Here is a 22,379-nt window from a genome sequence, read left to right as displayed (position 1 = left end):
CCCTTGCCCGGGGAGATGTGTTCATGAAGAAGTTGCTCATGTTCATGTCCAAGACATTTTTGCCTATGTTTTTTTCTAAGAGTTTTATGGTTTCATGACTTACATTTAGGTCTTTGATCCATTTCGAGTTTACTTTTGTGTATGGGGTTAGACAATGATCCAGTTTCATTCTCTTACATGTAGCTGTCCAGTTTTGCCAACACCAGCTGTTGAAGAGACTGTCATTTCCCCATTGTATATCTATGGTTCCTTTATCATATATAAATTGATTATATATGTTTGGGTTAATATCTGGACTCTATTCTGTTCCACTGGTCTGTGGGTCTGTTCTTGTGCCAGTACCAAATTGTCTTGATTACTGTGGCTTTGTAGTAGAACTTGAAGTTGGGAATTGAGATCCTCCCTGCTTTATTCTTCCTTCTCAGGATTGCTTTGGCTATTTGGGGTCTTTTGTGCTTCCATATGAATTTTAGAACTATTTGTTCCAGTTCATTCAAGAATGCTGTTGGTATTTTGATAGGGATTGCATTGAATCTTTAGATTGCTTTAGGCAGGATGGCCATTTTGACAATATTAATTCTTCCTACCCAAGACCATGGAATGAGTTTCCATTTGTTAGTGTCCTCTTTAATTTCTCATAAGAGTGTAGTTTTCAGGGTATAGGTGTTTCACTTCCTTGGTTAGGTTTATTCCTAGGAATTTTATTCTTTTTGATGCAATTGTGAATGCAATTGTTTTCCTAATTTCTCTTTCTGCTAGCTCATCATTAGTATATAGGAGTGCAACAGATTTGTGTGTGTTAATTTTGTATCCTGCAACTTTGCTGAATTCAGATATTAGTTCTTATAGTTTTGGAGTGGAGTCTTTAGGGTTTTTTATGTACAATATCATGTCATCTACAAATAATGACAGTTTGATGTCTTCCTTACCAATCTGGATGCCTTGTATTTCTTTGTTTTGTCTGATTGCCATGGCTAGGACCTCCAGTACTATGTGGAATAAAAGTTGGGAGAGTGGGCATCCTGTCTTGTTCCCAATCTTAGGTGAAAAGCTTTCAGCTTCTTGCTGTTAAATATGATGTTGGCTGTGGGTTTGTCATATGTAGCCATTATTATGTTGAGGGACTTGCCCTCTATACCCATTTTGTTGAGAGTTTTTATCATGAATGGATGTTGAATTTTGTCAAATGGTTTTTCAGCATCTATGGAGATGATCATGTAGTTTTTATCCTTCTTTTTGTTGATGTGGATGATGTTGATGGATTTTCGAATGTTGTACCATCCTTGCATCCCTGAGATAAATCCTACTTGATCATGGTGTGTGATCCTCTTGATGTATTTTTTAATTTGGTTTGCTAATATGTTGCTGAGTATTTTTGCATCTATGTTCATCCGGGATATTGGTCTGTAATTTTCTTTTTTTGTGGTGTCTTTGCCTGGTTTTGGTATTAGCGTGATGCTGGCTTCATAGAATGAGTTTGGAACTATTCCCTCCTCTTCTATTTCTTGGAAAACTTTAAGTAGAATGGGTATTAGATGTTCTCTATGTGTCTGATAAAATTCAGCGGTGAATCCATCTGGACCAGAGATTTTGTTCTTGGGTAGGTTTTTGATTACTGATTCAATTTTGTTGCTGGTAATTGGTCTGTTTAGATTTTCTGTTTTCTTCCTTGGTCAGTCATGGAAGGTTGTATTTTTCTAGAAAGTTGTCCATTTCTTCTAGGTTATCCATCCAGTTTGTTAGCATATTGATTTTCATAGTATTCTCTAATAATTGTTTGTATTTTTGTAGTGTCCATTGTGATTTTTACTTTCTCATTTCTGATTCCGTTGATGTGTGTAGATTCTCTTTTTCTCTCAGTAAGTCTGGCTAGAGGTTTATCTAATTGTTTATTTTCTCAAGGAACCAGCTCTTGGTTTCATTGATTTTTTTCTATTGTTTTATTCTTCTCAATTTTATTTATTCTTCTCTGATCTTTATTATGAAAGATCAGAATAAAGAATCTTTATTTTGTTGACTTTGGGCCTCATTTGTTCTTTTTCCAGTTTCAATTATTGTGACTTTGGACTATGCATTTGAGATTGTTCTTCCTTCTTTAAATAGGCCTGGATTGCTATATACTTTCCTAATAGAACTGCCTTTGCTGCATCCCACAGAAGTTGGGGCTTTCCCCTGTTGTTGTCATTTGTCTCCATATATTGCTTGATCTCTGTTTTAATTTGGTCATTGATCCATTGATTATTTAGGAGCACGTTGTTAAGCCTCCATGTGTTTGTGAGCCTTTTTGTTTTCTTTGTGCAGTTTATTTCTAGTTCTATACCTTTTTGGTCTGAGAAGTTTGTTGGTAGAACTTCAGTCTTTTTGTATTTACTGAGGCTCTTTCTGTGGCCTAGTATGTGGTCTATTCTGGAAAATGTTCCTTGTGCACTTGAGAAGAATGCATATCCTGCTACTTTTGGGTGTAGAGTTCTGTAGATGTCTGTTAGGCCCATGTGTTGTAGTGTGTTGTTCAATGCGTCTGTATCCTTACTTATTTTCTGTCAGGTTGATCTGTCCTTTGGAGAGAGTGGTGTGTTGAAGTGTCCTACAATGAATGCATTGCATTCTATTTCCTTCTTTAATTCTGTTACTATTTGTTTCACATATGTTGGTGCTACTGTGTTGGCTGTGTAGATATTTATAATGGTTATATCCTCATGTTGGACTGCCCCCTTTATCATTATGTGATGTCCTTCTTTATCTCTTGTTACTTTCTTTGTTTTGAAGTCTGTTTTGTCTGATACAAGTACTGCAACACCTGCTTTTTTCTCCCTATTGTTTGCATGAAATATCTTTCCATCCCTTCACTTTTACTCTGTGTGTGTCTTTGGGTTTGAGGTGAGTCTCTTGTAAGCAGCATATAGATGGGTCTTGCTTTTTTATCCATTCTATTACTCTTTGTCTTTTGATTGGTGCATTCAGTCCTTTTATGTTTAGGGTGATTATCGATAGGTGTGTACTTATTGCCATTGCAGGCTTTGGATTCATAGTTACCAAAGGTTCAAGGGAATCTTCTTTACTCTCTAACTGTCTGACTTTAACTCACTTATTATGCTATTAGAAACAGTGTGATGCTTCTTTATTTCTCTCCCTTCTTTTTCTTCCTCCTCCACTCTTTATATGTTAGGTGTTTTATTCTGTACTCTTTTATGTTTCCCTTGACTGCTTTTGTGGATAGGTGATTTTATTTTTTGCCTTTAGTTAGTATTTGGTTGGTCTGCTTTCTTTGCTGTGATTTTATTTTCTCTGGTGACATCTATTTAGCCTTAGGAGTACTTCCATCTAGAGTAGTCCCTTTAAAATATACTGTAGAGGTTGTTTGTGGGAGGTAAATTCCCTCAACTTTTTCTTGTCTGGAAATAGTTTAATCCCTCCTTCAAATTTAAACGATAATCTTGGTGGATACAGTATTCTTAGTTCAAGGCCCTTCTGTTTCATTGAATTAAATATATCATGCCATTCTCTTCTGGCCTGTAAGGTTTCTGTTGAGAAGTGTGATGATAGCCTGATGGGTTTTCCTTTGTAGGTGATCTTTTTTTCTCTCTCTGACTCCTTTTAATACCCTGTCCTTGTCTTTGATCTTTGCCATTTTAATTATTATCTGTCTTGGTGTTGTCCTCCGTGGGTCCCTTGTGTTGGGAAATCTGTGGACTTCCATAGTCTGAGAGACTGTTTCCTTCCCCAGCTTGGGGACGTTTTCATCAATTATTTCTTTAAAGACACTTTCTATCCCTTTTTCTCTCTCTTCTTCTTCTGGTACTCCTATAATGTGAATATTGTTCTGTTTGGATTGGTCACACAATTCTCTTAATATTCTTTCATTCCTGGAGATCCTTTTATATCTCTCTGCCTCAGCTTCTCTGTATTCCTGTTCTCTGATTTGTATTCCATTAACAGTCTCTTGCACCTCATACAGTCTGCTCTTACATCCTTCCATTGTTTGTTTCAATTCTGTTATCTCCCTCTGGAATTCATCCCTTAGTTCTTAAATATTCCTCTGCTGATACATCAGCATGGTTATGACTTTTTATTTTGAATTATTTTTCAGTAAGATTGGTTATATTGGTCTCACTAGGCCCTCTCTCTGGTGTTTGAGTGATTTTGGACTGGACCAGGTTCTTCTGCCTTTTCATGGCAATAAAAGTGATTGCTGGTGAGTGGCACATGTGTCAGCTGGGCAAACAAAGTCCCTTCCTGCTTGCTGGTCGCCTTGCCCTTCTCCACTGACTGTGCCCGTTAACCGCATACAGGGAGCATTCTCTGGGTTAATCCCCTAAGCTGCCATGGGTGTGGCGGCCTTCGGGATAGCCTAGCGCACTGCTGGGTTTTGCAGGCATGGTGTATGTTCTTCTGCTATAATGGTGCCCCTTCATGTCTTCCGGACTTTGTGCCGGCTTCCTCTCCCTGTGCCAGGCAGCTGCGCGCAGGGGGCATCCTCTGGGTCTGGCTTGGTTAGCTGTGTGCTGGGAGAAGACTCTGTGTGGTTGCTGTGGGCAGTGCTTCTTCCCGGCTGGTCCACAGCAATGGAGGATCAGCTGGTTTGCTTGTGGTGCCGGTGGCGGGTAACGGCAGGCTGCTTATTGCCGTGAGGGGCTTCCGAGCTGTGTTGCCACCCAGGGGTTAGGGCGCCTGAAGTTCCTTAAAATTCCCAGCCTGCTGGGCTGAGTGTGCCGGGAAGATTTTGTCCACCTTTTAAACCCTTGTGCCTTTCAGACTTTTAAAGCGCCTGCTTTTATTTTGTCCCAGGGCAGCTGGCTGATTCCTGTTTGCAGTCTCAGTCTCAGTATCAGATTTTACTTTTCCGTTTCTCTAATATTCAGTACACCATGCAATGTGTGTCTGTGCTTTCAGTGCAGATTACTAGGGCTGGTTACTTAGCAGTCCTGTGCTTCCACTTCCTCCCCACTCTGATTCTTTTCCTTCCGCCTGTGAGCTGGGGTGCGGAGAGTGCTTGGGTCCTGCTGGGTTGCCGCTTTGTATCTTACCCTTTTTGTGAGATGCTGAGTTCTCACAGATGTAGATGTGGCCTGGCTGTTGTACTGTATCTTCTGGTCTCTCTTTTAGGAATAATTGTATTTGCTGTATTTTCCAAAATATATATGGTTTTGGGAGGAGATTTCTGCCGCCTTATTCATGCCACTATCTTGAGAAAATCCTCAAAGTACACATTTTCTTTTGGATTCCAACAAAAGCTGCAATGTACAGCTGTTAAGTCCATGTGTAAGTCCTGATCCAACAATTGAGATTCAAAGGAGGGAACAGTGGGAAAAGCCTGGACTGGGAAGCAGGAAACTGGTCATAAAGCAGCTGTGTGCTTCTCTTCCTTATCTATAAACACAGGGGTTGAACTAGCAGAGCTCCACTGTCCTGCCCAGCTGACACTCTAGGACTCCATCTTGAAGTCCGTTTCTGCATAGGCTTGTCAGTGTCAGGCTGGGCCCAACAATATTTCCTTTCCACTTTGTGTCAACAGCTGAAATGGGTTTATCATACTTCTGTGCTGCAGTTTGAGGTTCCCCCCTCTCCACAACCCCTCAAAGACTGTGTTTTATTTCACTGGTGCATATCACTTGGCTAAACTGGTGACTGCTGCGGTTTAAAACTGGATCACTGGCCTGGTGAAGATACGGCTTTTGAGTAACCTCAACCATGGCATATTTGCCTGTTTTTCATTAACAATGTTACTTAAATAGAAATGTAATTCTGTTAGTTCTTCTATAAATCTACTTATACTTTGAAACATGGGATCATTAAAAAATTACATGAGAAAAATCACCCATCAGCACTAAGTTAAAGACTTGAATATCTGGGAGTTTGAGAGCCTCAAACTCCTACTGCAGTCACTGATTCACATTTCCTCTCGGCGATGGACTCAATGCTAAAGGAGCCCAATTTTTCAGTGTATTTGTGCACCCAGAAGTTGATTCTGGAAGTTCCGGTGCTAGTCGTCACTGTCACTGCCAAACTCACTCATCTGCAAGTCATTTCTGAGGGTGTTCATGGGTACTTGCTCCTCTGGCCAGCTGCTGCCGGGCTGCTGGTATGAAGGCTGCAGGGGAGACGCAGGGCCCCGTCCTCGCCCCATCGGCTGGAGCTGTCGTCACGCCTTCCCAAGGAGCTCTCGGAGTCTGAGGAGCTGCTGTTACTGCTGCTCATCTGCTCTATGATGTCGACTTCAGCCCTCAGCTCTCTTTTAATGTCATCGAGCTGCAGTTCAGGAGAGGGGTTGTCTTTTTTGGATGAAGGTTTGGGTCCAGTTGGAGGCTTCATTGGAGCTCTAAATGTCACCAGTGGAGGAGGCAGTGGCAGCTGGGACGGCTGTGGAGGACGAGCTGGCTGCTGTTCCCGCGGGCTTGGATTTTGCTGCTTCCCTCAGCTCTTGTTTTCTTGACCTGAATGCTGCTACTGACTTTTCCCAGCACGTATTCACCAATGTCATGATTAATAATCACAGTCTTTCTGGTAAGGCCGCTTACTCCCCTTGAACACAGTCATTGGTGGTGTGGGCCCCGGAATATGTGGCAGTGTAATTGTGACTTCATCTCCTTTGCCAACCTGAAGTTCTCCTTCACAAGAAGTGTTCTAAAGATGCTGGCTGAAAGTCATAGCGGATTGTGTGGAAAGAGGCCTGTGGCTGCCTCTGGAAGCTCTCTCCCAGTCGCAGGCAGTGTCCTCGTGGTCCAGCAGAGGGTTCGCCATCCCGGTCACAGCACCGCACGAGCTTTGAGTCGGGACGGGCGCTCCCCGGGTGTGGCCGCGGCCCGAGCTTCCAGGGCTGGCCTCCAGGGGAACTGTGCCCCCGCAGCACCGCCCCAGAGCACATAGGCGGCCCAGCCCATGCCCACCCAGGGCCGGGCAAGTCCTCTCCCCTGCTGGGGCTCTGTCTGCTTCCTCTGGACTTCTCCAGGGCGTTTGCCACACGTGTGAGTGAGTTACAGCGCTGTTTGGAATATAGCCTCACTACTTAAAATGGCCAGTGCGAGTTCCAAAGCGGCACTGGAGGAGCGGCAGCCTCCTTCTGACAGTGCTAATTCTGGGCTGGCGTGACTGACGTAGAACTGTCCTCTGTAGAGGCAGAGGTAGTGTGGGGCCGTATCCCAGAGGGTTCCATCAAAGTTAACAGAGGAAGCTCGTGGCTTGTCAGGGAGGGACCTTGTCCACAGAAGGGAGAGTCGTCTTTTTCTTTAGCTGTCTTTTGAATGACGATTTCATTGAATATTTCTTTTCTGTCAGACTTTCTGACATCTGATGGAGAGAAACCTCCATCTCTCGTTGTACAGCTCTGAGTCTCCTTGTGACCCTGAGCTCCCCATCGTTTCCTGGGGAGCCTCCCGCCGTGGTTGCCTCCTGTGAGGTGGGGCTCATGCCTCCTTGCTGCCTTCGTGTGGGGCTATCTGACAGGCATGTGTGGAAGATGCCCCCAAACAGATGTACTTTTCCCTGCTCAGGCCCTTCCCTGCTGTCCCCACCATGGTCCCTGAGAGAACATGCCTTTCACCACTGATTGATTGATTGATTGATTGGTGAAGAGACTAAGGACTTGGGTCACCTTGAAAAGCCTCTCCTGCTCTCCAGTGACTGTTGGATGGGCACTGGGAGCCAGGACTGCCCTGCTTTCTGCAGGCAGGGGTTGGCCCAGACACAGTGCTGGCCTCTGGAGCCTTCATTGCAACAGCCACAAAAATAAATGATAGAAATTTGAAATGGCCAGAGTGCAACAAGCTGCGGGTGTCGGAGCAAGCAACGCTGGTGTGAATCATGTGTCCGGAATGCAGATGTCGAAGGTGAGCTGCAGGCAAGCTTAGGAGCCTTTCCCGTACACTCATGCCTTCATGTTGTGATCAGATACTATGCTGGTTGTTGGGGATGCAGCAGGATGGGGCTCCTGGCCCTTAGGAACACATAGTGGAAACAAGTCATCGAGATGCCTCTCAGGGCTGAGGATGGGATGCACATGAGAAGAGGCACACACCTGGGTGGGGGCGAGCCCCTGGAAGACTGAGGAAGGTGGTGTGGGTGATGTCGTGCATTCAGGGCTGGTTGTGCACCCAGAGGCCAGAGTTTGGGTAAAACTGCCATCTGGGGAGTACCAGGCTGGGTGGAACACAACCCCCCTGACATGGTGACATGACTTGGAGTGGGGAAGGCTGGCAGGGAGCTTGTCTGCAAGGTGGTTTGACCAGATTTGCATTTTCAAAAGGTGGAGAATGGAGGGTGGGAGGTAAGACTGGAGGGCCCCATGAGCTCCCATGTGATCAAGGCGTGGGCTACAGTGCCAGGATGAAGGCAGCTTTGGGTGCACAGGGAGGGTGGTTTGATCAAGGCCGAGACCATTAGGGGGTGATTGGTGCTCAAGATAGGGGTGCCGGGGCAGAGAGGGCAGCTCTGTGATGACTGCACGAGGTCACTTCCTAGCAGTGGGGTTTCTGAGTCCTCCCTTCTCTCCAGTCCCACTCCCCACTGCACAGATGCCCTGCAGGTCATGGTGGCCACGTGCCCCCCTGCAGTAATGTGGCTGACTCCCTCCTGGGCCCACCTCCTCTGCAGCATCTGTGGCCCCACTTTCTCTTCTCTTGTCCCGCTGGCTGCTGTTCCTCATGCTGTGCAGGTCCTCCAGACCTCCTGACCCCAACTCTCTGTGGCCCACCTCCTCTGTCTTGCTGGGTGGCCTCTCCCACTCTTGTGGTTTTGCCTGCTGTCTGGGTGTCCTGGGCTGCTGTAACAAAGCCCCACTACCTGGGTGGATGAAAGAGCAGAAACATGTTCTCTTGCAGTTTTGGTTGCCAGAACCTGAAGTCCTGGTTTTGGCTGGGTCATGCACCCTCCAAAGGCTCCATGGGAGGTCCTTCCTGCTCTTCATGTGGCCTTCCCCTCTGGGTGTCTCCAGCCCAGCCCCCTCCCCATCTTAAAAGACACCAGTCGTTATATTGAGGGCCTCCCCTAAGTCCAGGATAATCTCAACTCAAGATCCTTCACACAATCACAGGTATAAAGACCCTATTTCTGAATAAGGTACCATTTTCAGGGCCTGGGAGTTGGAACTTGGGCCTGTCTTGGGGACCCAGATGCTAACCTTCTCTGCACATGCTAACCTTAGCTGGATGATTACTGAGTTTGTATTTCTGGCTTGCAGTCCTTTGTTCAGAATTTCCTTTGAACGTCTGAGAAGCATCTCAAACCTAAAATGCCCTGACTTGTGCTTTCTCCTCGCAGGCCACAAGACCTGCTCCTCACCATCTGCCCTGTTTTGGGACATGTGGCTCTGCTCTGCCTGTTGCTCAGGTGGGAACCCAGGCCCCCTCCAACCATGCTCCCACACCCCACCCAGGCTACCTGCATATCCCTGGGCCCTGGCTTCCCACTTCCACATGGCCCCTGCCTGCCTTCTTGTGCTCCCTGGTCATGACCCCTGATGACCTTTGGTGGTCCTGTTGATGCAGAACAAGTGGAACCACAGTCCTTGACCTCGTGACCTTCTCAGTGCAGTCCCAGGAGGTCCAATGCTGAGCTACACAGGGACATTGCACTTCAGTTCTGCACCATATGCTTGAGTGGACCCACCTGGCCTTGTGTGGGTCTGTGTGTTACTTACAGAAGCTCACTAGCTGGGGCATGACCATGCTAAGGGGCCTGGTGCCTCCCTCTACCTGGGCCAGGCCAACTGCCCTCTCCTCCCCACTCCACAGGCTTGGACTGGCTTCTTCCGCTGGGCACGGTGCTGGTCTTGTGCTCACAGTCTGAGGGCCCACCTGAGCCTCCACTCATGGCATCCTTGGGCTCAGGCCTTCCTGTGGCTTCCCGTTCCCCCAAGAGCACCCAGGTCTTCACTGTGACCCCTGAGAGTCTGTGGGACCTAGTGTGTCTCCTGCTCACTTCCCTTCCCTCCATCCCCTGTTCAGCCACTGCCGTCCCTCAGATACACGGCCCTGCCCATCCACCTGCCTCAGGATGTCACAGGCGGCTCCCCCTTCTTGTCAGGCACCTTCACTGGTCTCCCCCCATCTCTCTGTCCCTGCCCGGTTCCCTCACTCTTCACCTGTGTGCATGGTGACTGGTTGTGTCTGTCCCCCACCTGTGTACATGGTGACCAGTTTTTATCTGTTCCCCCTGGAGCCCATGCTCTGCCAGTGCTGGACAGCACTTGAGACGTAATGAGCATTTGCTGAGGGACAGAAGGGAACCTCCTTTGCTCTGCGGCTTTACACGAGGTCATTGTTACCTCACCCCTTATGGCAGCTCCTTGGGCAGGCAAGAGGCCCTTGTCCCTGGTAATGGCCTGGAACATTGTTATTGAGGGTGGGTCCCATCTCTGCCTCTGGCCAGCTCTGTGGCCTTGGTCCGGTTACTTGGATTTCTCTGGTAGAGTGTTGCCACAGGAGAGTCGCCCTGTCCCAGGCCTCGGAAGCCACTGCTGCTGCTAAGGGGCCTGGTGCCTCCCTCTACCTGGGCCAGGCCAACTGCCCTCTCCTCCCCACTCCACAGGCTTGGACTGGCTTCTTCCGCTGGGCACGGTGCTGAGAGCATCATGACCCCTGATGACCTTTGGTGGTCCTGTTGATGCAGAACAAGTGGAACCACAGTCCTTGACCTCGTGACCTTCTCAGTGCAGTCCCAGGAGGTCCAATGCTGAGCTACACAGGGACATTGCACTTCAGTTCTGCACCATATGCTTGAGTGGACCCACCTGGCCTTGTGTGGGTCTGTGTGTTACTTACAGAAGCTCACTAGCTGGGGCATGACTTCATCTGTCCTGTCTCAGAGCTAGCCTCCCTGCTGGCACAGGCCTTAGGTCCAGTGCTATGCACCTCCTCAGAGTCCTGCCCCCACAGCACAGCCAGGGCTACCCTGCCACTCTCCCTGCCCTGGGTCTCCTCATGTGCTGCCTGGCTTCCCTCTTGTTCACGGTCTTGTTGGACCCAGGACAACAGGGCCTTGCCTGTATGCTTGCTGCTGTGCTGGATATATGTTGGGTGAGTACATCAATAAATGCAGATGGCTGGAAAACGTGCTCTCAGTCAGGGCTTGGTGCAGGTACCAGTGTCCCCACGGAAGGGGTGATGCTGGGCAGGGTTTGGCTTACAGTGGTATGAGGGTGGGCTCTCTCTCCATGCCAAAATACGTAATTAAAACAGTGGCACAGGTGCTGTGGGATAAGGGGCCGAAAATGCTCTGTGGTTACTGATGATGCTTTTCCGCTTTTGTTTCCCCAGACACCATTTGCTTTTGACTCAAGATGATTTGATGTTTTATGATAAAAGTCATTAACCATGATGGCTACACAGACACTGAGCATAGACAGCTATCAAGATGGCCAGCAAGTGAGAGCTTGAGCTTTGTTCTGCACTCTAGTGCCAGGACTCACCCCGGCACTAGAACCAGACGGTGCTTTGTGTATTTACAGGCCAATTTCCGTGTGGTTTCATTTGAAGTGTACTGTGCATATATTATACATCTGTGCTCAGAAAGATGAGCCATAGAATTATTGAGTGATTTCCTTTTTGATGCCAAGATTACCAGTAATTTTGACTCCCTAGTCATAGTTTCTTGAGAATTTACCTTTTAATGTCAGTGTTAGTAAGTTGCCTTTAAAGAAAAGCTGGATGTTGTTGATAAAATCACATATTCCCATGTCAACCAGCTGCCATTCTGAGTGGGAACCCTGTGGCTTTGCATCCTCAGGTAGGAGTGGTGAGCAGTCCTGATGACGTGTGTGGCACACTTGCTGTGCTGTCTACACCTTTTGCCTGCCATGCTCCATCACTAAGCCTAGACAGCTCTCATGATATAACGTGGTGGCTTCCTGACTGCCCTTCCACTGTCCGTGAGCCTGGGTATTTTTCCTTGAAGCCACAGTCAAAGCCTGGATGCCCTGTGTTCTATGCCCTGAACAACTGGGGAGAAGGGGATGCAGGAGAAGCTTGGCTGAGGCCCGTGCATCGTCTCTTAGGGCCCTGAGGGCCAGGTGCTCTGAGTCTCCCCTTCAGTCCAGAGCTCTGGAGCTCACTTCCATCGAAGGTACACAATTCTGCCTTTGCTTCCTGCCGGCCCTAGTCAGGAACCCCAATTAGTGCCCACTGCCTCTCTTCTCTCCCTAGAAAGGCTGTAGTGAGTCTACCACCCATGTGAGGCCACAGCCATGGGTAAAGTTCCTGTGGGCAGATAGGCCTGAGTCAGCTCCCTCCCCACTCCCTGCTTGATGGTCAGTTTTGTGCCATTCTTGGTTGGTTCCTGTTACAGAGATCTTGTTTGTTTTTGCTGGCATTTAAAAAATTTCCAAGTGTTTTTTGCTTCTAGAGAAATTGAAGTAGGGAATTGTTTTAGCTGTTCTCTTCACCTGGAAGGCCTTTGATATTTAAGTGATTTTTTTTTTCCAAAATACAAATCTAATGATGTGTCCCCTCCGCTGCTGAGCCCTGCCCTGAGGGCTCTGCATTGCCCCTGCAGCCCCTCTTTGCACTCACATCTGCTGGCTGGCGTCTCTGCTCTGTGCCTCTGGGGCTAGCTCTTCCTTCCCCTTTTTCCTCCTGTCCTGCAGGGCTCTGCTTAAATCACCCTTTCCTGCAGGACTGCCTCTCCTGTCCCCGTCACCACTGCAGCCTGCCTCCTACCCATTTGCTGCCTGCCTCCCATCCTCCTCTCATCTTTGTTCTCCTGACATGTTCTCATATTGTGTCTGTCTCCCCTCTGTCCTGATGAAACCATGGGGAAGGAATTCAGTTGGAAGATGTAGGGAAGTCAGAGTGAAAACAAAATCAAGAAGGCAAAGTAAATGTTATTTCACTCTGTACAGAGTAACAGCAGGCCTGCCTAAAGTTAAACAGGTGGGCTTCTAAAAAACATGGTTGTACAGCTGCAGTCCTGTCTGGGTCACCCAGGTGACAGGAATTTGCCAGCCCAAATCAGAGCTCTCAGTAGCCCCTCCCTACTTACCTAGGTAGAACAGACAATGAAGACTTGTGCTCAAAGTCTGGAAAATAGAATGAAATAGCACAGTGACAAAGACACCCCTGGAAGAGCGCAGAGACAACGCAGTAAGTTGAGCAGTGAGAAGGCTTTTTAAGGCAAGTACACACTCGAAGAAAGGGGTGGGGGCAACCTCAGAGAGGAGGTGCCCTTAAGGGTTTGGGGTTTGGGGTTTCTATAGGGCCTTTTGGGGAGGGGTCAGCATAAGGCATGATGCATACAGGTGATTCATAATTCTCTTGAAGTTTGTCTTAAGTGTAGGGTTATTTAGGTGACAGTGTTGATGCGGATCCTGACATTCTTTATCCACACAGGTTCATTTAAACTTGGGAAGTCTGTCTCCTGTCCTAGTTACAAAGTTATTTAATTGATAAGGGGTTGGAAGAAGAGGAAGAACAGCCTCTGGATTAAGTGAAAGAATAAACTGTGCCTTTTTTGCAGGCTAAGTAGATTTTACAATGGCATGACCCTCATCCCATTTCATTGCTGTACCTCATGGGTGTAGGGCAAAGAAGTCCTTGATTGACAGTCTTTGGCCATGGACATCTGATCTAATTGGTACAGTGAAGACATGGGCTGCACTCTGTTTTTCTTAATCTGGGGAGTTGTTTTTCATCTGGGGAATATCCAGACATCCCAAATTACCCCTGGCCTTTCAAATTTAAACTAATTAACTCCATGAGTCCTTTCTGGCTCTGGTTTTATTGGGTTAACTCTTTGAGTCCCTTTTAGTGGGTTTTACTGGCTTTATTGTCTCTCCACCCCACTCATGTCTGTCTTTCTGCCTAACAAAGCTGTGTGTCCAGTGCAGTACTGAGCAGAGGGGAGAAAGTGCCTTATAGCTAAGCATTTTCCCATGATATGGAAAATTCTTTGTTAACATGTTAAGCATTTACTATTCTGTAGTATAGGTACACCAAATTTACTTAGCCATTCCTCTGAGGTGAACATTTAGGTTTCTATTTTTTGTCAGTCATTAAAAAAGAGACCTGAAATAAATCTTTTAAGACTTAATTTATAATACTGTCAGATTTCCCTCCAGAAAGATTGTGTTTGATTGGGCTTTAGTTATTGACTTTAGTGGGTTTTATTTTGTTGTTGTTAGAGAAAAACAGTTTCCCAAACCCAGTGTACCATCTAAAGGCAGCATAATGAAAGTGTCCTTGCGCACTCTGGACTGAGACCCAGAAACAGGGCCGGAGCCTGGACCTGCAGGACTGCTCCCTGGCCTGCAGCCCTGGGGTGGGTTTCAGGGTGGAAGGCAGGCTCTCTCTCGGCCCCCTCCCCTAACCCCATCCCCAGACCCTAACAGGCGCTTCCCTGAGGGGCAGAGGCAGCAGCCAGTGGGCAGCCTGTCAGTCTGCTGTTGCATCATCACAAGTTTGCTGTAGCAATTTGGTTTTTTTTTTGGGGTGGGGGGAAACTGAATTCTCTAAGGATTTAAGTACTTTTACCTAAGTTACAAACAAAATAGCTAGTTTAAAGTAATTTAAATAATAATATCTTTAAGGCTTCCTCTCACATTTAATACTATTTCTTTAAACACAGCTGGTCTTTGCTTTCTGAATACAGTGACCTTAAAATGTTTATAACTTATGTACTTCTGAAGTTTAAGGGTATATAGGAGAGAATGTCAGTCCTGTCACCATATGGAGCATATTGGGTTTGAGTTGTTTTTGTGACACTTAAAGAAGAGCTTTGAGTATTTGTTTATCTTTCTCTTATTGTAATGTTTTTTAGTGTGAGGATACATATCAGGAAGACACAGACGAGTAGGATTGCATATTACTAATTCCCTTCAGCAGTGTATAGTCATTATGATTTTGAAAATCATAAGCATATCACAGGTATTGGCCCTCTCTGGTTTTAAGTGGTTTGGAAATTTGACCTTTGTTTTAACCATTTTAAAAACATTAAATTCTAGAGAGTTTTTTTGGTAGTGTTCTTTACATATTATTGCCAGTCATATAGCTGTCTGGCAATACGCTGTTCCCATTGCTTTCCTGTTTGAGAATTGAATACTTAGTAGCAGTTTGTTTTGTGTTTAATGACAAAAACTATCCTCTTACTTTCACAGATGCAAGTAGTAACAGAGTTAAAAACAGAGCAAGACGCCATCTGCTCTGACCCTGATGTGGAAGGAGTGAGCCCTCCCCCTGTGGGGTCCCAGACACCGATGGATGCGGACAAGCAGGCCATTTATAGGTAGTGATGTGACGTGAAGTGTGTGGGTTTCATGAGGAATTAATGGGAGTAGAAAATCTTGCTCAATGGAAAGCTAGAGCTGTTACCTAGGAAGAGGAGTAAGGGTGATGTGGTAACAAGGGGGGTGAAATTTTCCTCAAATTAAGATATTATTCCCTCTGCCTTTTAAAAGTTTTGGTATATAAATCTACCGTTACTCATTCTTTTGCAAAAATAAATCTTGAGGCTCAGATGGTTTTACTGGAGAATTCCACCAAAAATATGTAGAATTAAAAATGGCAAGTCTACACAATCTCTTCCAGAAAACAGAAGAGGAATCCTTCCCAACCTATTTATGAATTGAGCAACAGTGATACTAAGGTCAGCAAAGACAGCACACAAAAAAGAAAAGTACAGACAGTATGTCTCATGCAGTTAGATGTAAAAGTCATTAATAAAATATTAAATCAAGTCCAGGAACATACAAAAAGAGGAAAATATAGTGACCAAGTGGAGTTGATCCCAGGAATGCAAGACTTGTTCACTCTGCAAAGATCAACAAATGATATCTACAATGTGACCATATAAAGTATGCAGAAAGGCATTTCACAAAAGTCAACAGCCAATTGTGGTTAAAAACGGTCAGTAAAGTGTTAATAAGCAGGACCTTCTTAACTTGATGAAGGGCAACTACAAAACCTAGAACTCACATCATCTATAATGAGAGACTGTTTTCCCCCAAGACAAAGGAAAAGCCCGGACGCCCACTCTGACTCCTGTTCAGCACTGTAATGGAAGTCCTAGCTCATGCATTAAGGCAAGACAAAGAAAGAAAAGGCATACTGGGTTAGAATGGAAGAAATAAAATTGACTCTTAAGTAAAATGACATGGTTGTCTGTGTAGAAAATCTCAAAGAGCCTACCAAAATACTTCCAAAGTGAGTTTAATGAGTTCACAGGTTATACCAGGGCAACATGCAGAAATCAGTCTTATTTCCACACCAGTAATGTATATTGGAAACTGAAATTAAAAGGACAATGTCATTTACAGAGCTCCAAAACCATTTAAGTATGAATCTAACAAAGCATGTACAAAACCTTTGTGCTAAAAACTATAAAACACTGATGCAAGCAATCAAAGAAAACTTAAATAAATGTAGGACATACCATGTTCATGGATTAAAGACTCAGCATAGTAAACATGTCATTTGTTGTAAAATTGATCTGTAGGTTAATGCAATTGCAATTACAGTCTTAGGATATTTTTGTACAGATAGACATGTTAATTCTAAATTTTACATGGAGATCAAAAGAACTAGATCAGGTAAAACAGTTTTGTAAAAGAATACAGTTGGAGGAATCTGTCTACCTTATTTTAAGATTTACTATTGTGTCACAGTAATTGAGATGTGATAGTGGTGAAAAGGTAGACACATAGATCAGTGTCACTATGGAGAGTCCAGAAAGAGCTCTACACAACTACAATTTGATCTTTGACAAAGGTGCACAAAAAAAGTTTAGTAGAGAAAAAGTAGACTTTCCAGCAAATGGTGTTGGAACAATTGGACATCTGTATGTAGAAGAAGATCCTCAATCTATTCTCACATTTTATGTAAATGTACTAAAAACAGTATAGATCTAAATGCAAATCTTAAAACTGTAAAACTAGTCTGTCCCTACAATGGTATATTATTTGATGATGAAAAGGAATGAAGTACTGATATATGTTACAACACTGATGAGCCTTTGAAAGAAGCCTGTCACTAACAGTCTTATTGTATAACTCCACTTAAATGAACTCTCTAGGACTGGCAAAGTTATAGAGACAGAAAGTAAATCAGTGGTGGCCTGGGGCTGGAGTTTGGGAGAAAATGGAGAGTGATAGTTAATGGCTACAGGTTTCTTTTGGGGATAATGAAAATGTTCTAAAATTGACCATGGTGATGGTCGCACCACTCTGTGAATATACTAAAAACCATTGGGTTGTAGGTGTTAAATGGGTTAATTGAATAGTATGTGAATTAATACATCTCAACAAAACTGTTATATAAAAAATACTTACATACATACTAAAACATTCTCATGAAAATGTAGAACATACATTTTAAAATTTTTCCCCCCAGGCATCCACTATTTCCATTATTAGCTTTGTTATTTGAAAAATGTGAACAGTCTACACAGGGCTCAGAAGGTACAACTTCTGCCAGTTTTGATGTGGATATTGAAAATTTTGTAAGGAAGCAAGAGAAGGAAGGAAAACCCTTCTTTTGTGAAGATCCAGAAACTGACAATTTAGTAAGTAAAATACATGTTTTTTTTTAAATTTTTCATTTCTTCCAAATTTAAAATCTGTTCAATTAATTTTAAACTTCTAATCAGAATTCTAGACGGTTTGTCATTCTGCTAAAGGGGAGGATTGTATGATTCATGAAATAACTTTTCTTATGTGATGAATGTCCCAGGTCTTGGCCTCCAGTGTTACCCTTTCCTCTTATAATCAAATAAGATGATTTGAACCTGTGTCCTCCACAGACTGGGGATTCAGTTCTCTCCTAATTAATTTTTGCAAAGGCTCCTCAGGGTTTGTGTGCTTACCTGCCTTTCTTCTCAGGCAGCTTGTCTGTTTCCAGCTTCTGTTCTTATCTTTTCCCTGATCATGGACAGGTGACCTTGTTCTCCAAGACCCCTCTGTCTGGGGCTGGCCCTAGTCTGTGGTGGCTGACAAAGCTCTGTGACGACTTGGTGAGGCTCACGAACCCAGAGCAGGGACAGGCTTGACAAAAGTCCAGTGCTCCAAGATTCAGCGTTCTCTGCTTCCTGAGGGAAATGGAGAATTCTTTGCTGGTCCCTGCTGCACCCAGTGCCTTCTAGGACTGGTGGGCACTGGAAGTCTGTGTCCGGATTTCCTCTACAGCCTGTCAGCTCCCGGACCAAAATCTCAGTCTGAGCTCTTACCAGCAGAAAAGGGTCTTAGGAAACTCTTTTCCTAAATAAATTGCCCAGGCCTTTGTTGTGATTTATTTTATTTTATTTTATTTTATTTGGTTTTGTTTTGTTTTGTTTTAATTTTATTATTTTATTATTTATTTATTTGTTTATTTTATATTTTCTTTATTTTATTTTTTTAACTTTATTTTTCTTTATTTTACTTTATTTTATTTTATTTTTTATTTTGGTATCATTAATCTACAATTACGTGAGAAACATTTTACTAGGCTCCCCCCTTCACCAAGTGACCCCACATACCCCATTACAGTCACTGTCCATCAGCGTAAGATGCTGTAGATTCACTACTTGTCTTCTCTGTGTTGCACAGCCCTCTCCATACCCCCACCCTACATTATGTGTGCTAATCGTAATGCCCCTTTTCCCCCCTTGTCCCTCCCTTCCCACCCATCCTCCCCAGTCCCTTTCCCTTTGGTAACTGTTAGTCCATTCTTGGGTTCTGTGAGTCTGCTGCCATTTTGTTCCTTCAGTTTTTGTTTTTATGCTCCACAGATGAGTGAAATCATTTGATATTTGTCTTTTTCCACCCTTTGTTGTGATTTAAAAAAAATTTCCCATTATATATTCAATCCTTACAGCCTAATAGATTTTATAGGCGAGTTGTCTGTTTCTGAGTCTGTTTCCTCAGCTTTGAAATGAGACTAACAGTGCCTGCCTTTGGGGATGAGTACCAGAAGCTCTCTCTGCCTTTGGATCTCTGTCATATAGCCATTGGCAAGTGGGGAGCAGGTGTAGCCAGAGTGGCCCCAGGCTGGCATGGCCCCCGGCTCTCCTGACTGGTGTTTAGCATGGGGCCTCGCTGAGCTTGATGTTTGGTGGACTGATTAATCAGCGGGCTCATTTCACCCATTCCTCTGGGGAAGGAGCTGAGTTTTGGGTTGCGGATCCACATGCGAATGGTGCTTATGGTAGCAGTTTTACTGTTAGTTTAGTACTACTGTGGGACAAATTCCTCCAAAATCTACTGACTTAATACTAAACTGAAACTTTCAGAAAAATAATAAAATAAAGTCTTTAAGCTCTAGGGCTAATGAAGGCTAAGCAAAGAGTTCTTAGACTGTATGTCACCTCCACAATCTGTAAAAGGCAGAACTGGTAAATTGAACTTTATCAAAATTAAAGCCACTTATCAGGTGGGTGTAGATTCATCTCCATTTATAGATGAAGGAACTAGAGCAAAGCGAGTGTGAGTGATGGGCCCCACATGTGGCGAGTCGGTGCTGGTGCTAGGTTGAGGCTCTGCTGTCCTCCGCTCCCATGACCCACTGGGGTGGGCGCTGGACTGTCTTTCCCCAAAATACCAAGCTACAGGTCAGTGGCCCTGGAATGATGTGTTGTTTTGCATAATTTCTGATGTTATTCCCCTTGTGTTATTGACAGTACAGATGGCCATGGCTATGCAGTTTAGGCTAATAATTAAGAATGGTTATGTGGTGATAATTAGAACTTATTTACCAACTTAACAATGATGTCTTCCTCTTGTTTGAAAGTCTTCATTTTCTCTGCTTCTAGATGGTAAAAGCAATCCAGGTTCTGCGTATTCATCTTCTTGAACTGGAAAAGGTTAATGAACTCTGCAAAGATTTCTGCAGTCGATATATTGCTTGTCTAAAAACGAAAATGAACAGTGAAACTCTCCTGAGTGGAGAACCCGGAAGCCCATACTCCCCTGCCCAGTCCCAGGTATTTATGTTGGGTCCCGCTCTACTTCCCAGTTACTGTGATGTCTAAAAAGGTGAAATGTGCTGATTCCTGAGACCACCAGCCCCTTCAGAATTGCAGGGCTTTTCTGCTCAAAGGGTCTTCCAGGTCTCTGAGCCTGGCCTAGACTGCAGATGAATTCCCTCAGGCTGGAGAGAATCCACTGGGCTTCATGTAGTGAATCTAATGAGGCCTCACAATCTGTGTCCTAGAACCTGGACCCCGTATTTCTGGGGGATGGAGTACCATTCATTTCTTTCTTTTTCAAAATGCATTATTTACTTATTAAGTAATTTTTACAAATTGTGGTTAAAGTATACATATCCTAAAATTTACCATCTTACATTTTTAAGTGTACAGTTCAGTAGCAGTAAGCACGTTCCATTGTTGTACAACCATCCTCACCATCCATCTCCAGAACATTCTCTTCCCAAACTGAAACGTTGTACCCATTAAACACTAACTCCTCATTCTCCCTTCCCTAGCACCTGGACCCACCACCTATTTCTGTCTCAGTGAATGTGACTAGCTACCTTATGGAAGGGGAATCAAGCTGTGTTTGTCCCTTTGTATTTGGCTTATTTCACTCAGCATAATGGCCTCAAGGTTGATCCAAGTTGAAGCACCATTATATTCTCTAGCCATTCTTATGGTGTGCAAGGATATTTCCCTGATGGCTAATGATACTGACCATCTTTTCACGCATTTATTTGACATCTGTATATCCTCTTTGGTGGAATGTCTGTTCGTATCTTTTGCCCATTTTCTAGTTGGATTTCTTTTTTCACTACTGGCTTTTGAGAGTATTCTAGATATTACTCCTCACTTAGGTATATGGTTTTCAAATTTTTCTCCAAGTCAATAGCTTATCTTTTCATTCTCTTAACAGGGTCTTTCACAGAGAAAACATTTTAAATTTTGGTAGACTCCCATTTATTAATTTTTCCTTTTGTGAGTTATACTTTTGGTGTCAAGTATAAGAACTCTGCTTAGCCTGAAATCCCAAAGATTTTCTCGTATTTTTTTTTCTGAAAGTTTTAATATTTTTCACTTAAATCCATAAGTTTTGAGTTAACTTTTGTACAAAGTGTGAGGGCTTAGGCTGAAGTTCATTTTTTTGCTTCTGGATGTCCATTTGCTATAGCACTCTTTATTGAAAAGGCTGTCCTTCCTCCATTGAATTGCATTTGAACCATTGTCAAAAGTCAGTTGGGCATGTTTGTAGGGTCTGTTTCTGTATTCTCTTCTGTTTCATTGATCTCTGTGTGTATACCATGTAGTCTTGATTCCTGTAGCTATATTTAAATCTCAAAATTGGGAAATTGTTCCTTCCAGTTTATTCTTTTTCAAAATTATTTTAGCTCTTCTAGTTCATTTGCCTTTCCATATACATTTTAGAATAATCTTGGCTATAAATTGTTGCTGAGATTTTGATAGGAATTGCATTAAACCTGCATATTACTTTGGGGACAATTCACATCTTTATTATGTTGACTCTTGTAGTCCACAAACATGGTATGTCTCCCCATTTATTTATGGTTCCGTGATTTCTTTCATCAGTGTTTCATAGTTGTAGATATATAAGTCCTACACTCCTGCTTTTAGAGTATTTTAAAGTATTACATTTTTTGAGCAATTGTAAATGGTATTATATTTTTTACCTTCAGTGTTCATGTTAGTATGTAGAAATACAGTTGATTTTTTAAATTACAGTACCATTGATATACAATCTTATGAAGTTTCACATGAACAAAATTGTGGTTTCAGCATTCACCCATGTTATCAAGTCCTCACCCCACATTGCAGTCACTGTCTGTCACTGTGGTAAGATGCTGTAGAGTCATTACTTGTGTTTTCTGTGCTGTATGAAATACATTTGATTTTTAAAAATTTTGATATCATTAATCTACAGTTACATGAGCAACAATATGGTTACTAGACTCCCCCCATCATCAAGTCCCCACCACATACCCCATTACAGTCACTGTCCATCAGCGTAGTAAGATGCTATAGAATCACTACTTCTCTGCGTTGTACAGTCCTCCCTGTGCCCCCCCCTACATCATGTCTGCTAATCATAATGCCCCTTTCCCCCCCCTTGTCCCTCCCTTCCCACCCCTCCTCCCCAGTCCTTTTCCCTTTGGTAACTGTTAGTCCATTCTTGGGTTCAAAACACAGTTGATTTTTGTATATGTATCTTGTATCCTGTGATCTTGCTGAACTCACTTATGAGTTCTAGGAGGTCCTTTTCATAGATTCCTTAGGATTTTCTATTTATTCAGTCATGTCATCTGCAAATAGGGACATTTCTGTTTCCTCCACTATGATCTGTATGTTTTTTCTTACCTTATTGCATTGGCTAGAATGGCCAGTATTATCTTGAATAGGATTGGTGAGATCAGTCATCTTTGCCTAGTTCTCAATCTTTGATTTAGGGGAAAGCATTCAGACTTTCACTATTAATTATAATTTATTGGTAGGTTTTT

The 22,379-nt window shown here is 43.9% G+C and overlaps 1 protein-coding gene and 1 pseudogene across 11 annotated transcripts in view; one reads left to right on the top strand and one right to left on the bottom strand.

Moving 5' to 3' along the window:
- The window catches only part of PKNOX1 (PBX/knotted 1 homeobox 1), a 66,991-nt gene that overhangs the window by 23,684 nt on the left and 20,928 nt on the right, over positions 1 to 22,379 (top strand). Inside the window, exons 1-7 of one of the 11 annotated variants that reach the window (XM_073231281.1) lie at positions 6,990 to 7,823; positions 9,253 to 9,321; positions 10,522 to 10,737; positions 11,250 to 11,357; positions 15,080 to 15,207; positions 17,310 to 17,481; positions 19,705 to 19,875. In XM_073231281.1, the coding sequence (XP_073087382.1) occupies positions 11,307 to 11,357; positions 15,080 to 15,207; positions 17,310 to 17,481; positions 19,705 to 19,875 (522 nt within the window). In that variant the 5' untranslated portion in view covers positions 6,990 to 7,823; positions 9,253 to 9,321; positions 10,522 to 10,737; positions 11,250 to 11,306. Of the gene's footprint in view, positions 1 to 6,989; positions 7,824 to 9,252; positions 9,322 to 10,521; positions 10,738 to 11,249; positions 11,358 to 11,411; positions 12,055 to 12,973; positions 13,071 to 14,011; positions 14,850 to 15,079; positions 15,208 to 17,309; positions 17,482 to 19,704; positions 19,876 to 22,379 lie in introns of those variants that run through there. The other 10 variants (XM_037014752.2, XM_017652650.3, XM_037014753.2 and 7 more) reach the window with 10 other exon arrangements.
- LOC108392419 (ELL-associated factor 1 pseudogene) lies at positions 5,887 to 10,566 on the bottom strand (annotated as a pseudogene).

Source organism: Manis javanica, chromosome 3 (genome assembly GCF_040802235.1).
Source record: "Manis javanica isolate MJ-LG chromosome 3, MJ_LKY, whole genome shotgun sequence".
NCBI classification, from domain to species: Eukaryota; Metazoa; Chordata; class Mammalia; order Pholidota; family Manidae; genus Manis; species Manis javanica.
This window is presented reverse-complemented; position numbering and strand designations above follow the sequence as displayed.